Genomic DNA, 16,944 nt, shown 5'->3' with positions numbered 1-16,944 from the left:
GTGTGATCTGCCTCTTGCCTTCACTGCACTGACACACGACTCTCAATTTCAGGAGTTGGATGAAACCCACCAGTATCCACATCGAGGTTTTAGGTAGTTCAGACTGGGCTGTCAGGCTTCCCTCTCAACCATACAGGGAAAGATGACCACTTTTGGAGTTCAGGGTTCCATCCTCCGTGTTTCTTCCTGTTCCCTGCCGTTCAGGGAGAAGAAGACTAAGAGAAAGTGTTGGAGGGTTTGGCTGGGCAGTGCAACTCGCCGCACTCCTGTGCCTGCTGCGCTCCTTTCGCTTCCTGTGCCAGCTGCGAACACTCAGTGAAGAATGCCGAATCGCCAAGGGAAAAATGAAAGCCCATTAGCGTGGTGAGCCGGGGGATTCACTGCTGAGAGCCTGCAGAGCACTTATCTGATGGAGCGAGACCATTAAGTGCCGGGAGGTGCAGCACCCCCCGGGTGCGGACAGCGCGGGGGTGCCCGCGGGCCCGACGTCCTGGGATAGCCCCGTCCTGGGACAGGGACAGGGGCAGGGGCAGGGGCAGGGACATGGGTAGGAGCCTGGGCGGCGGCAAGGCGCCGGCTCCCCTCGAAATCCCGGCTCCGCAGTGAGCGGCGGCTCCGGCGATCCGGCCGGTCCCGAGGTCCCGGCAGGGCTGGGGCCGGGGGCGCTGCCCGCCGGTTCCCGGCCCTGTGCCCCCCCCCGTCACCCCCTGTCGCTGTCCCTCGGCCCGCAGGGTCAGGCCGGGCCGAGCTGCCCGCCCGAGCCCCCCGTCGGAAGCGGGCGGCCGGCAGCGGGCACGGGAGCCGGCGGCGCCCGGGACCCCCGGTGCGGGCTGCCCCCGGCGGGCTCCCATTGGCCGCGGGGCGGGACGTGCCGCCCGCTCCGGCCCTATATCAGGGCAATATTGCCCCGGCGGGGCGCGGGGCAGGTGCCGGAGCGGCGCTGCCCGCGCAGGCATGGACCTGGGGTACTTCCCACTCGGGCTGTGCCGCGGGGCCCCGGTGCCCCCCTGCCCGCGGCGGGGGCCCGGCTCCTTCCCCCCACCGGGCATCGCGCCCGGCTCCGCGCCGCCCGCCTGCGCGGGGTGCACTGCGGCCCCGGGCCCCGGCTACGAGAGACCACGCGGAGCTGGGACACCGGGCGAGGGCTGCGCGGACCCGCCGCGACCCGACGACCCCGGCATCCGCCGCCCGACCCCTCCGGAGCTCGGCCGCCCCCGTCCCCGCCCCGGCTCCCCGGCTCCCGGGGCGGCCCCCCGCACCTTCGAGTGGATGCGAGTGAAGCGGAGCCCGCCCGGGAGAAGTGAGTGGGGCCGCGGGGCGCGGGCGGGGGCCGCTCCCATCCCTGCTCCCCTCTGCCCCTCTCCTGCCCCGACCCTCGCCCCCCAGCCCCGATCCCTTCCCCCACCCCTGCCCCGCTGAAGCGCGGTGTTTTTCGGCGTTGCAGGCGGCGCGGCGCCTCCCGCCTGCCCCCTGCGCACCAGCTTCAGCACCCGGCAGCTCACGGAGCTGGAGAAGGAGTTTCACTTCAGCCGCTACCTGTCGCGGGCCCGCCGCCTCGAGGTGGCCCGCTCGCTGCGCCTCCGCGACGCCCAGGTGAAGGTCTGGTTCCAGAACCGCCGCATGAAGCAGAAGAAGCGGGAGCGGGAGGCGCTGGCGGCCCCCCGGGCAGCCCCGGGGAGCCCCCCCTGAGTCCCGCCGGGACGTCGGGGCTGCGGCCGGCTCCTCCGTCCGGGCCGGCCCCGCTTGCACTGCCGCTTACCTGCGGCGTTACCGCGGAGCATCGGCAGGGAAAGTTGCTGCCGGCCCCAAGGGCCGCTGCTCGGCTCCGTCTTGGAGCGAGGGGACGAGAAAGGCGGACGGGAGCCGCCCCGCGGGGCCGCCGCGGCCGGGCCGGGGGGCGGGCAGGACCTGAGCCCCCGGCCGGGCCCAGCCGGCGGCCGTCGGGGAGCGGCGGGGAGCACCGGGGGCCCCGAGCTGCCGCCCTCTCTCTCCTGCGTTTATCTCGTGGGAAGGGAGCTGCGCGGGGCGGCGGCACGGCGGGTGGGCGCGCACGGCTTCGGGCAGGGCTCCTGCAGCAGCCGGGGGAGCCCCGACGGGGCAGGGCAGAGCGGGGAGGGCTTCCCCTCACGGCGACGGGAGGGATGCTAGCCGGTACCAAGCGTGGCGCGGAGCCCTTTTAGGACAAGTGCCCTTATCTCCTTCCCCGGGGCCCACGGTGGCAGGGCCCGGCCGGTGCCCTCCCGCGGCTCAGCTCCGGGCACTTCTGGGGTGGGAGGGCAGGGTCGGGGCGGGACGGGACGGGATGGGACGGGTCGGGACGGGACGGGACGGGAGGGCGCAGGGCTTCCTACAGCTCCCCGAGCCCAGCTCCCGGCCGTCCGCCTCCCCCGGGCTCGGTTGTCGCGTACGGGTGAAGAACTGCACCGCGTTAAGTCCGTATGCAAAAGGGATTAAAGCGCAGAAGGAGCGCGGGGATTCCTGTGTCTTCCTCTCGGAGCAGCGGTTCAGAAAGTGACAGCCACTGGTTGCTCCACAGAAGCGCAAAATTCACCAGGGATCCTCGCTTCCCCGGATTTCACCTTTCCCAGAGGTAAAGCAGCGGTATCCAGGAGGATAGAGCGGCTGAACCCGGACCCTTCTCCAGCACCTGGCCGGTGGCTGGGCGAGCATCGTGGCGGTGCACAGATTCACGGGACAAAATAATTTTGGACGACTCTCCCTCTGCTTTGGACTTCATCTGGCTGTGGGACTTCGGGATGAAGAACAAGTCGTGGGGAGAGGGATCCAGGGGAGCCTGGGAGCACGGGGTCCCCAGCCGGGAGCCAGCCCCAGCCTCCCACAGCTGCGGGGCCTCGTGTTGTGCCTACACACCGTGTCCCCACTGTACTTGGAAAGTACAATAAAGCTGGCGGCTGGCGGCTGTGCATGCACGCAGGGACTTTTTTGTTTTGTACACAGGGTCACAGCGCCTTCCAAGTAGCTGATGCACTTCACAGGTTACCACGGAAAAATTCCCAAGGCAGAGCTGCTCGTATGAAACCCGCAGCAACCAAAAGAAATGGTGTGCAGTTCCCTGTTGCAGCAGTGGCACCAAACAACCTTTTACACGGCAGGATGATCATTCGTTAAAAATAGGAACTAATATTTCTGCCAGCTATTTTTTTTTTTTGATAAGAAGCTACTCAAAGCAGAACAAAGCAAGATGTGGTACAATTCATGGAAATTCACATCAATCCCTTTTTTTTTTTTTTTCAATCTGATCATTAGAAGCAAGTCAGCCCCAAAACAACTATTTTCAGCTGCTTTTAAGGTACATTTTACACCATATCTACTGTTAGTATTCTGTTTCTAAAAAAAAAATACTCATATACATGCAGCCAGAATAAGCTGTCTTCTCAGAGCACATGGCTCACATGCAAACTTCAGAAAACAGCTGTGTTTTCAGTTGCCTCCAAATTCGTCATATGCCCGTGGGGTTGCTGGTTTGTCAGCCTTTTATTTTCTTAATGGTTTTGACATTTGTGCTAGTCAACTTCAGGCCAGAGGAAACTTTTCCACACTGGTGGCATGCTCCTACACTACCAAACTAGAAAGAAAGATTCTTATTGATTTCAGTGGTTCTCGACCAGGCCATTAGACCACACTAAGTCTTTTACAAAGAATGTTTTCAGGCCATATATTTTCCCAACTAAAGAAATACATGTGCCAGCCTCATAGCAGTGCACAGTTCTGTATCAGTCAAAATGACACAGCCTGAATATATAGAGATTTACTTGCAAATTAAGATGAAACCTTACAACTTTTTTATGGCTGTCTGAATAAATTTGCTGGTATGAACACAAACATATTCTGTTTAAAAAACTGGTACTTAGTATTAAGTGTAATTTCTGCTCACACATCAGGGACAGTTTAATGACATCTCTCTTCCTCACAACCAGTTTTTACTGTGGAAGATATTACTCCTTTGCACTGTTCTGTCAGCAAGATACCCAGAGGAAGGAGATAATGCAAGTCATGTGCCAATTCCTGAATAATTAAATAAAAATGCCTCCGATATACATGGGTGCACACATGAGACAAATAAATGATAGATAAGGTCTAAGATTCACTCATTTAATATCCCAAGAGTTGTGTCTCACACATGTTCAGTTTGATGCCTAACAGTTGGAAACAGGTTTTAGGTTATGGAGATAGAGGTAAGAGCATGGGCTGTAATTCTCACCAGAGTCAGAACAAAATCCTCCAGACTTGCCTCAGTAAATACCCACCACCATATAATTTATCACAAACTACGAAAATATTATTTGCTGGCCTTATTTTCCCCCAAACATCATTAGAAACCACAAAAAGACCATTCTATTTCAGTCTTATATTAATTTTTGCCTACTGACTATTGCTCAAAGGGCCACAGGCTACCAAGGGGATATGAACAATAAAATTTTGTTTATGCATTCCCATTTTGCTTGAAACAGAACAAAAAAAATTGATTTGGAAGGCTTCCAAGGAGAAAGAAAATAAAAAAGTTGTTAAGTTACTGTTCATAGGCAGTATATGCGAATGTATAGATTTGATATCCTTTGGCCGGGTAAGTGATAACAGAACATCGCACATCTTTGAAAGCTGAGCTCAGGCAAGAAGCCAGGCAGGCTTTGGTATCTGGCTGCCCATGCAGAATAGAAAAAGTATACGGTCACGTGCCAACACAGCACAGGGAACACTTTGCTGAGGGTCAGACCAACTACTCTGGTTTATGGTATCAGCTGCATATACAAGTTTATTTTGAGCATCAAAGAACACGACAGTAAGCCAGAAAACAAAAAAAATATGCAACCCAATCACCACATTTTAATCTCCTTTTAAAAGTGTGCCATTTCCTCTGTTGGTAAAACCTGGAACAGTGGCTTACACATAAAACAGTACAGATTATTAACAGAGTAAACCAGACTATTACCTCTTTTAAGAAAAATCTTTGCAGGCAAAGTTACAAAATGGAAAGACCTCCTTGTAGTTCCAGCCATTTGTCTCTAACAGCTAATAAATCATACTTATGATATGTCCTGTACTGCTCCATAAGCCTAAATTCCGGTAAATCCTGAGAACGGCTGCAAATCCCCGATGACCTAGGAGACAGAGGTATGGAGAGTAACCTCAAGTAAGATGTGATTGTTACCAGTTTAGCATTAATAGGTGACTGAAGTTTAGGGGAAACTCCTTCTCTTGGTGATATATGGCTACATACTTCTATATGTGACTCGCTCAAACTCAAGCATAATTTTTTACTGCTTTTCCTAATGTCACTGAACACTAATGTCCTCTAGGAGCCTTTGGCCAGGAAAAGGAATCCCCCTGAAAGAAAGAGAGTGGTGAAGCAAGTCAGTAACCACTGTGTTATCTAATCATAATGACATCTGTTAGTCAAAACCACCCCCCAACATACCCCTATAAAGGGGCCCCATACTAATTCTGGGCAATATCTAGGAAAATACACTTCCTAAAGCCAGTGTTCTATTGTATTTTATTTTTATCAAAAAATAGTTGCTGTTTTGAGCCAGAAGAGCAAAGTAACCCTCGGCTGGGCAAAATTTGAATCTTCTGTGACCTATATTTACACCTGTGTAGAGTGCTAAAATCTTGGATAGAGATACAGCCCTCAGAGCTATTTGTGAACAGGATAAGATTTCCTCTGCACTGAAAAAATTAGGCCATGGGCCCACAAAAGAGCTTTCCATAAACATTTTTTTTTCTTGTGTTCTCGTTTTTGCAAATGACAACAGCCCCTGGTGATAAACAGATTGAAAAACAACTGTGTAAGTAAACAAATACATGAACTAATATATCAATCTATCAGACTTTCCACCACCTGGAAAACAAGTCTTTTAATTACCCTTCATCAGAGAGCATAATGTTGCAAACAATAAAATAAATTTCTTTTTTTTTTTTTTTTTCTGGAGACCAGGGCATTTTTAGCCAGGATGGCATACTATACCTTATGAAAATACTAAGACAACTGTACTCAAATTGTCTGGTCCCTGGCCTTACATTGAGACCCCCATCCCATCAGAAAACGGGGATACACCGCACTGGGGTGCTCACACCCCTGCCCAGCTCTGCGGAGAGCAAAAGCCTTTGCAATGGATTAATCGGTGCTGCTCTGGCTGTGCATAAAATTACAGCTGGGTGAGAATTCAGTGGATCAGGAGAGCTGCTTCTGCTCGGCAAAAGGAGCCATTCATTTTGCCTCTACAGCCTATGAAAGATGTCTGTGTCCCAGTAATATGATTTTTGTGACATTAGTATAGGAGTAGAACCTGAGAGCTAAGGCTTCCCAGCCATTACTCTTCATCTTGACTGTTGTGAGACACTAAATCTGCATTCCTAATGTCCCTTTTTATGTTCCTTTAACAAGTAAACTAGATTAAAGACAATAAAGTTTAGAGTGGTACTTGAAAATAGATAAAAATCTCACTAAATTTTTTAATGGCTACTGAAGATCAGATTTTGCCCAGTTACTGTTCAGATAATGGACACAGCTTTTATTCCTGGCACTCACTCATATCAAATCCGTATGTTAGGCATAGATATTGGAATAACTATTTTTAAAACCCACACATTTATGGATTTATAAATTATACCATTTATGTATGGAGACATTTTCTCCAACACCTGAGCGCATCAAATCCAAAGACAATTATCCAACAGTGTTAAAAGCCTGTCAATAAACCCCATCTATCTATCTATTTAATAATTCATCTGAGTAAATGTGTGGTAAGTGATGTCAATGGGTTATCGCACCTATTTCCTCATGCTGGAGAAACTAGACCCCAAAACATGTGCATACAATGTGGCGATGCTCTACAGTAAGTCCAAGATTTTGTAAAATTTTATAATTGTAACCAGCACTGCAACTTTCACTTTAATGTGACCAGGCAGCCAGTTCAAACAAAAAAAAAAAGGTACAGGACTGTTGAACACCCTTAATGTCACGTCTCACTCAAGAAATGGACCACCTGGTGCTTCTGGTTGCTTTTCAGAAATAGTACCAAATCAAATTGATTTGGTAATATGATTTGAGACTTTACACGTGTGAATTGTTATAGCAAGAGAGACATGAGAAAAGGATCATCACAACTCTGGGGCTAATCATAAATGTGAAAACAGAAACAAAAATACCCTGTCTGTATGTTGTCAGTATCATCCACAGTGCTGCTGCGTCATCTGTGATCTCACCTACCCCAGAGGTAGATGGTTGTGCTTTCAAAAGCGAACTGGAAGAGCACAGCTCTGCCCTGTTCTTCTGAAGATTTTTCCTAAATATAAAGTCTGTTGGATTTAATAAAAAGGTGATGGTATGTCTGGATTTTGTCAGCAGTGGTCAGATCCAGGCTGGGACATCCACATCTGCAGTCACCACCAGCCTGCAATTCATTTCCTAAATCCCATCATATAAGAAGTGGAGAAGAGCGAAGCACAAATGAACCCAGAACTGAAACTGCCTACTTCTACAGTCATGATAACCCGAGACTGCACACTTGGGGCTGCATCAAAATGTGCTCTGCTTTTAAGATGGTGCACCAGCCCTGCGGAGAGGGGGTCCCCCCATCCACATAACCTGAACTGTCTTTCAGGGAAGAGGCCCTGTGACCAAGCCAGTGATCAGAGCTCTGGAAGACTTTTCTTCATTGTCTCTGAAAGCAAATTTCTACTTTAGAATGACTACAGGGCATTTGCTAGCTCATAGACAAATGCAGATGGCGATACACCATGCTGGGTGGGGACCTAGTACTGAACTAGCCAAATGTTACGGTTATATAAAAAAATAAATAAATAAAAAATCTATCCAGTTTTAAAGACCATTTGTTCTTTACCTAGGTTTTACTGTGGGAAAATTGATGCACAGGGCTATGGCATTTGTTCTGCAGCCTGGACAAGCCCAAAGTGAATACCACCACCCTAATGATAGTAACGGGGTCCTTATAGGAGAAACTGTGAAAGTGTTCTGACTTTCCACCATGCATAGCTCTGATTTTTGAATATCATGAGGCTCCACTTGGAGATGGGCTCAGGGAGCTTGAGACAGGAGTGGAAGCTCTGGCGTGACATACTGACTGTGCATCTTGATAGCACTGCCAGAGGAAGGAAGAAATGTCTGAAATGTCATTCTGTTCCTCTGCACATAACATCATGATGATGACAACTTTGTAGTTGAGCCTCGCAGAGGAAGACTGCATGGTCAGCATTATAATTGATACCCCACGCTGCAGAGAGATCATCACTCACGCATTCTCATGCTGTTTCCAGACTACAGCTATGCTGATAGTGCAGGCTGACTGACCATCTGACCCATCAGTGTAAGTCTCCTGCACCAGAGCTGAGATATATTGGCAAGCCCAGGTATTCATTTTACTAAACAAATTTAATTTTGAGCATCTGACTAAGAAGACTTCAGATTCTAACAACATTAGCCTTGTAACTTTTGCCAGCCTTTGGGGAATTAAGAGGAGATAATGAATTGGGGATGTCACACTTACATGTGGCTGGTAGCTGGACTGGAGTTTAGCTAGCCTCTGCTTTTTGCACGTTTGTGGAAACTGAATCTGGCACATGTGGCTCAAAACGCTTCTGAATGAGACATTCCATTTTCATGTCCCAGTGTTAAAAAAGCTTCAAAGTGCATATTCTTTGCAAAACATTCTGAAATCACTGCTGCACTGCTAAGTGAGCAATGTTTGCTCACACAGCATACACTTTTTATTTCTCTGCTTGTCTCAAAAAGGACCAAAGGAGATGCCTGGTGCTTTTCTCACATCCTTCTACTGGTGCCAGAAAAAGAATCTATCTGATCTCTGGAGGTATCCAGCCTCACCAGCTCATACCCACAATTAGACGACCATATGTTTTTAATGTGTATACATTCAAGTCATTTCAGTCATCATCGTTTTTTTCTTTACCACTGTTGTACCCTGGGGAGAAACGATGACAAGTAAGAACTTCTACAGCCATAATGAAGGTAAGGCAAAGCTTTTCTTATTCCCTTTATGGAAAAAGACAGTGTCTGTAAGTGGAGTAGATTCAACTTCTGAAGTTTCTGTTACATCATATGTAGTGAATCAATTTTCAGCCTCCCTCAGAAATACACCAGGACGCTCCTGTATGGCCAGGCTACATGTTTAAACTGGAAGTGTTGAAAAAAAATCTAGAGAAAAGCTTCTTATTTATGAGGCATACAGGGGGAATGATTCAGAAAAATAAAAATTCACTTCCCTGTAAGCTTTTTAAAGAAAAGGAGATTTCACATCTAGAGGCAAACAGGTTAATAAAATATGACTCAGCTCTGTAGCATTTTTCTGTAAAAACAGAAAGGTCCGTACAAACAACAGATTGCTCTCTGAGGACTGAGTAATTGGGCCAAGTTCTCAACTCTTCTGCTGCAGTGAGTCATACAGTGCCTCCTGCATGAGAAGCTGTGAGCTGTGTCCCATCCTGACTCAGCAGTGAGAGTGCTCACATGAGATCAGAGGTGTTTGTTTCCCTGCTCCAGTGTGTTGCTTTGTGCAGAGCCCTCAGCCAGGAAACCTCCTCACTAGAGCACTCCCCAGGGCTACGCAGGTAGAGTGGGATGGTTAGGACTCCTGGAATCTCACAGCAAACTCTCATCTCCGATGTTATAAATTTGTCAGAGTTTTCTTTTGCAAGAGAGTTGTACACATAGGACTGATGATTTTTTTTTTTTTTTTTTTGTAGGTGGGTCTTACTTTCTGTCTTCTATTTCTAAGATCTTTTGAAGGGGTTTTGGTTTTATCCCAGTGTGAAACAGCGACACATTTCTTATCTCAAAAATCTTTTGGGAGAAGGAAACCATTTCCTGCCCAGCTCTACAATTAATCACAGTACATCCCTCTTATAGTGTGCTACGGATAAATAATTCATTATAGCTGCCTTTTCCCTCCATGCAGGGGAGGCTGTTGTGATCATTTCTACAGGAAAAAGAAGAAAGTTGATTCTTTCTATGCTAGCCTCCAGAGAAGGATTCAGATCCTCTCACAAGGAGCTTTGATGAATTAATAAACCTCCTCAGAATTTACCACACTTGTCCAGAAACTGAGCTCAATTACAGCTCTTTAGTTTTCCAGATAACATCTTTAGAGTTTGAGAAGACTTGCCTAACAAGTGCCTACAGTCAAACTGTGAACGATTATTCTGACTTTCATTGGCAAGACGGTTCAGGATTTTGCTGCTGTATGAGCTATACAAATATGAGGATGAACCTTTAGAGCCATTGCTACCACCAGCTGGAGCCGTGATTGCTACTTTGACGTTCCTGCAGTTTTGGTGATGCAACCATGATCCATGCTTAAATATACATATATTTTGTGTCTGATCAATTAGGGATTAAAAAAAGATGGTCAAGAATGGAAGCAGTCTGTTATCACAGGTTCGACCCAAGGCAGCCAAAGGTAGAGTCAGCATGGCAGGGAAGGTGGAGGAAAGCAGCGCTGACCACGTGAGGGCATGTGCAGGGAAAGTCCAGCTGAAGCTGCTGTCTCCCTGCTGGGAGCTCCTGCTTGCAGACCTCTCTGATCGGAGTTCTTGTTTAAGAGCCCAAACCTGGTCCCATATAACACCAGCTATGTGGATCTATTGCTCTGAATCCACCACTTGCATGGAGAAATGTGCTCCATGTGCTGCTGAGGCCCTACCAAGGCCCTGTGTACACTAATGGGCCCGACAAGCCCCACCTGGGGCCCTCACCACACCCTGCCCAATGGCCCAGGACACCTATTTAAAGCTCAGACAAGGGCAACATCCCTCTTTACCTAGGTAAAGCTTATGCTTGGCTGTGCCCTCATCTATGGGTTGACGTCCCTGTCCCCATGGAAGTGACCGATGCCCTGGGCTGGGCCTGCTGTAGAGGCTCTGCCCTGCCAACCCTTGCTGTGCCCTGACACCACCTGCGGGCAGCCCCCAAATGGAGGCTCAGGTAAAGCTGGGAAGATCAAGACCTAACTTCAAGATCTATCTGTTTCTCAGCACAGGGAAAATTTCCTCAGCAGCTGCTGTGAATGACAGCAATGTGCAGAAGCCTGGGGGCTGATGATGCCTCCAGTAAGGAAAAAAGTGACGCGAGGATTTCTGCACAACTGCTTTGATGCTTGCTCAGTGCAGCTGTGAGGATGACAGATGTGCTAAAATAGACTTGGCACCCCTGAAAATCTGACCCCGCTGAATAAAAGAAGGCAAGAAAGGAGGTGAGAAAGGGAGGAGAAAATGATTCATCTAATGGCTTTCATACGCAGTTTGAGATCCCGTTTGCTTTCAGAAATGCTATTTTTGTACATCTTAAAACTCTACGAAAACTTTCTGTCCTCATGTGGGTTGCTGGAAATGCATCAGCATTAATTGATTTGTCAATTAAGTATGCGGTGTCTTCCATAAGTGCAAAGTGGTTAGTGTTAATACTCTGACTACTGAATTTTTATAGAAGTATGTTCTTAGAAGTTGTACCTTATTCTATTTGCACAACTATTAGACCAAAATTTATATTTGCCTGGTGATAAAAACAAGGGAATACTGTGACCAACATGCAGCTAATATTCATAATGTGAAGTCTATTGTAAAATACAGCTGAACTTTCACAGGAACACCTTTATTCCCTGCTTAGTCATTAATGCTACTACAAGACATGCATGTCAGCTTCCCAAACAAATACACAGAAGATGTGGAGATCAAAGCTAGGCCTCAGGTTTGCCTTTGCGCTCCCACATAGAGCAATACCTCCTTTACCCCTGTGAGTAAGATCTCAGGACGTTGTGTGACTGAAAAACGTGGAATTTGACTTGTACTTGGGTGATTTTGGCACCACTCCTCATACTGAAAAACAGTGGATTGTGCGAAACAATTGACAGGCAGATACTTGCATTAAAAGTATACCGAATACCCTGTGAGATCTATTTGATCACGTTAGTCTGGATCCATCTGTTTCTCCGTATGCTCTGCCAGGCTGCTTAGTGCATGGAGAACCTCTGGCATGAAGTTGTGCTAGAAACACCCTCCTGCTGCTGCCTGGCACTGGATGTGTTGGCAGGGAGGACATGCTTGAGTCTTCCTTCATTGCAGAGATTCCCAGCAGCCATAATAGCTTTTTAAAGACACTGACAGGCAGCATAATTCAGAGCAGCCCGCAGGATGCCCTAAGTTACACCAGAGGGGCAGCCTGGCAGCAGGCCAGGCGAGGAGAAGGCATTTCAGTACTGGTTTGTTTGCTGCCTCTAAATGAGACGAATCCCTCACTACCACTTGGCCTATTCTCAAACACCAGCCATACCACACAAGCAGTCTGTTTCAGAGATTTCACTCACCAGTGAAATTTCTGCACAATTCTCTTTCAGAAAGAACCATTCTTAATTGAATCTACGACTGTCAGCACTCCTCCTGTGTTTTGGAAAGGCCTGAGTTGTTAGAAACCTGCTCCATGGAAATGGAGAGCAGCAGTTTGGGCAGAGCTCCCCAGTTGTGTGCTGAGAAAGTGCTCTGAAGGGGTCTGTCAAGCAGCATGTGGCCTGAGGCGGTTGTCTTGGGATGAAGAAAGGTCGCTCAGCAGCACAGAACAGCTCTGCAGTATCCACCACCACCTCTACAGTGCTCTGAAGAGGAATGCTTGCTGTTGGTGTTTGGCACACAATACCATTGTGTCCATGTTCAATCGGACTTACCCTATGATGTGTTTCATGAACTTGGGAACCGCACACGTGAAACTGAGCAGAACTCAAGTCTGGAGAAACTCAAACTCCTGCCCTCTCTGGGGATTTGCTCAATCTTATGTCCCATCATGCAGCTGCCAGCTACACTTAAGTTGTATGGCCAGCAATAGTGGATGTGTTAGAATCTAAACACCTTAAAGCAAAAGACCAAAGTCTTTCATTGTTATCTCCCAATTCCTCCTGCAAAAATATTCCTAACAACTCAATGCCATCTGCAAAGCTGATATTTACAACTGCAGCTATTGGTATGTGCTATTGATAGCGGTGCTGTGCATTTTATTAAATATTAACACGGAACAGAAAAGCAATGCAAATTAAATATGTGTGTTACAAATTGCCCAAATAATATTAAAGAAACTAATAAGAACAGTCTTGGGATTTTCTAGGTAGTAGATTAATCTTTATTCAAATTTAATCAATTTTAAATTGAGCATATATATCCATATATATGACCTAGTCCTGCTTCCCAGGTGGACAGTTCAACCCTAGCAATTAACAATTTACCTGGTAAAGGCAGCCTATGTGGAGAGGTGAGCTATGAGAAAACTGTGCTTCATTTTCTGGGCACGCCTATGTAAGGTGAGACCCTTAGTAAGGGGTAATGGTTCTGCTATAGCTGCTCCATTTGAGCTTCCGGAATAAAAAGCCCCATGGATAGTCTAATTCTGCCCTTTGCTTTCCCTTGAAATTCTATCTTAAAATGCATTCTTCTCTCAGTATCGAAATGAGAGGGACTAGCTCCTTGGGATCTGCTGTTATGCCTTTAAAATCTGTGAAAGCTGGGAAGCTTTCCATGGTATGAAGCAAGAATTACCAGAAAGAAGCTTGTGAATCATGTGGCCAGCTGAAGAAACAATTTGCATGCAGGCCCTGCAGGAAGCCAGGCTCAGCAGGAGCGATTCCCTTCCTCAAAGGGCAAGGGGGAGGAGAGAGGCGTGTTGAATAGAGAGGTAAATGTGGTGATGGAATCAGCTTCATTTCTAACACCTATCATCACTAGATATCTCCCTGGTGCATTTCCTATAATACTCTGCATTCACGGTCCTTTCAGTGGGAGCAGGGAGGAGGACAGTTAATACAGAAACAAGAAACACCACCCCGATCTTCAGTCCCAGGGAAGGAAGCCTGAACACTTCTGTCCTGCCACACTTTGAAGGCACAGAGCATGCTCCATTCACAGCAGTTTTCTTCCTATTTTGGCTACTTGTTTGGATTTGTTGGTGTATTTTTCTTGATATATATTTGTCAATACCTGCTGGATTCTTTCTGTAATTCTCTTCTACGAGTTAGTTTGCATCATCCATCTCCATTTCTGGAGATGAGCTGTTTGTACCAAACTGAGCTCTACAGAGAAACCTTCCTTTCTGGTTAGGTGCTAACTTGCATTTGGCCTAGCTCATACCTCGTTCACACTCAGCCTCACCAGGGCAACTTTTGCACCATCTTGTTTTTGGCCTTCTCAGTACTGATAGTACTTAATTTAAGCTCAATTTAGACTTGTAATTTCTTAATACAAGCCATTCAACGTCTCAAGGCTGCTCAGTTTCTGTAATTTTGGTGCTATTCAATTTACAACTTTAACTAGAAATGTGGCTTTCATCAACATTTTAAAATAATCAGTCCTCTTTCATATCATTGATTTCAATCTTCAGTCCGTTGTCCCTGTATATTTGCTTCAGTCCATGTCCCAGTATATTTTCTTCTGCTTTTGTTACTGCTCTAATAGCACTCTTCCACTCCCATGTGAAGTGGAATTTATTTTTAGTAACAATGTTGAGTAATTAAATACTAATTGTCAGAGAATTTCAAGTACTTTGCAAACATTAATACCGTCCTGTATTCGTTTCACAGATATCTTCTGGTATGTACCAGCAAACAAGACTTAAAATCTTACCCTACCTAGACTGAAACATATCATTGTGTTATCTGTCCTTTCCAGTACAATAAGTCTATTTGATAAAATGAGGTATTCTTAAAGTATAACTAAGTCTTTCACATCTCCATTACCTTCTCTGCAACCTGCATATTGGATTCATGATTTAATGTTACAGCATTTTTCTAAACTTTGGATAGTCTTTATATCCAAAGACTAAGAAAGACTTCTATCCAATTAAGACTAAGAAATTAATGGTGCCTTAAAGGCAAGATGTACATCTCAAAATGCAAAGTTTGTCTTGCATATGGAATCTTAACTTGGGATGAAGAAAAGGCAGCTATACCCTTAACTGAGTTCCTTTAGTTATAACTTAATGTCCACAAGACAATTCAGGAAGCATTTTCATCCAGTACGTTGAAAAGAACATATTTGGTATGATCCATAAAGAAAGCACTTGTGATTGTTGGAACAGCCTTCTGTCAAATTCAGATTGTTTTATGCTCACGTTGCCTCTCCTCTTTGCTCATTTGTTTTAAAGGTCAAAAAATTAACGGTCCAACTGATACACACTCCAGGGATGTACAGCCATATCTAACATCTTTGTTCTTGTTCATTTCAGGGAAGAATTCTAACTTGCAATTAGTGTGGCATGTTCAGGCAGTTAGAGGTTAACCTTTTTTCTACTTTCAGGCTCTAAACCATATTTAGTCATTTCCGTTATCTCCAGAGAACTATTGGGATTAAATCCTCATGTGTGTTGTAGCTCCATAAAACTTGAGTGCCAGAGGAACTGAAGATGGATTGAGTTGCCTTTCTTGGCAGATCGTAGGGCTGGTTACAGCATTCCCAGTAGCTCTTTCTACACTGAATTTAAAAACGAAAAACACTGTGATCCTTTCATCCAAAAAATGTGGAATAGCCTGAACTCACACCTTTCAGCTCCTTAGATGTTGCCTCTACATGTCATGTGAAGCAAGCTAGCTAAGCTGACTTTCCATGAATAGTAGAGAGTGCCTGTGACTGGGGACTTGTCTGATCCAGAGCATGTTTAAAGGTCCTTTGATGTTGTTCTACCGGTCCAGTGTACCCTTGCCCTCACTCCTCTCCATAGGATCATAATCAAAGCTGTGTACACATAATATATCACAAAGAGCTGCAAAGCATCTGCAATTATCCTTCCATGTATTTTTCTACTAGTACAAATCTGAAATGTCTGCGATATTTCAGAATTAAGCCGTGTTTATACTGCTGAAGGATTTGGCATCTGCCATGAGTTAAACAACAAATGTCATTGCTCCCCAAGCATACGCTTTACTACTGTTTACTGGATAGAGATGTGGGCAATAGTCAACCCAAGAATCCACCACAATACTCAGAATTAGGATAAATATTCTCATCTATCATGATATTGGCCAGCATTTCTTGCTACCATTTGACAGATTGCAGTTGTGTTTTCACTCCCCTTGTGATTATATTTCCAAGTGAAGAGAATTATTACACCGCGGCTAAGTATGCAGTTGTGTCTCAGATAACATTTCAATTGGATGCGAATTCGAAGAAATTTTTCCTCAGACTGGATTAACTAAGGAGATCAAGACATAAGTCCCAAAACACCACTTTGCTCGTATGTCTTTCTAAGTTTCTATCCTCTACCCACTAAACACTTTAAGGAAAATTCTATTTCAATGATGTACAATGACAATACTCAGAAAAGGCAGTTGAGTCATAGTGAGACAAGTAGAGCTTCTTTTGTTGGTATTTGTATAACTGAAAATGCTTATCACAATACACAAAGATGTCCTCCACCATTTTGTGCTTGCCTTCTATGAAGCATGAAGTTCTGTGTGGCTATCACAGGGCTGCAGAGAAACCAGAAGCTGTGCAACCATCGTATGAATTGGTGGGAACGTGTCATTTGTGGTTTATGGCCTGGAGCACCTATGAAAGATCTGAGCTGCGTGTTTTTTTGGTCCTCTACAGAAGAGGAACTCAAGTGACAGAATTAAGGTTGTTTGATTTAGTGCATTTCCACATCTTGAAAGGTTTGTAATTTAGTTTTATTGCTGCATGTGTAGCTCCACAAAGTATCATATGAAGACGGCTAGGGAACCTCTGATGTTACACTGCAGGTACACTACAAGCCCCCGTGCTGGCGTTACACCACATGTAAATTCTCTCTGCACCTGTTTATCGGTACGCGTGCTTTTACACAGCACGCCCGCCCTTCCCACAGGCTCTCTGGCCCAGAAGCGCCCCGAGGCACTTCCCCTTCTTCCCCCCAGCCGGCGGGGCGCAGGCCGCAGCCCGACC

General features: G+C 46.5%; 1 protein-coding gene across 2 annotated transcripts; it reads left to right on the top strand.

Moving 5' to 3' along the window:
* Nucleotides 1-344: 344 nt before the first annotated feature.
* On the top strand, nt 345-16,930 carry LOC308198040 (homeobox protein Hox-D1-like). Of its 2 annotated transcripts, XM_080599579.1 has the most exons (4): nt 345-1,300; nt 1,445-2,311; nt 2,342-11,246; nt 12,387-16,930. In XM_080599579.1, exons 1-2 carry the CDS (start codon nt 955-957, stop codon nt 1,687-1,689), a joined length of 591 nt encoding a protein of 196 aa, XP_080455705.1. In that variant the 5' UTR covers nt 345-954; the 3' UTR covers nt 1,690-2,311; nt 2,342-11,246; nt 12,387-16,930. The 2 variants fall into 2 exon arrangements, with proteins under 2 accessions (XP_080455705.1, XP_080455704.1); XM_080599578.1 differs by having other exon boundaries at nt 2,342-16,930.
* Nucleotides 16,931-16,944: the final 14 nt, after the last annotated feature.

This window comes from Anser brachyrhynchus, assembly GCF_964034855.1.
Source record: "Anser brachyrhynchus genome assembly, chromosome: 7".
Lineage (NCBI taxonomy): Eukaryota > Metazoa > Chordata > Aves > Anseriformes > Anatidae > Anser > Anser brachyrhynchus.
This window is presented reverse-complemented; position numbering and strand designations above follow the sequence as displayed.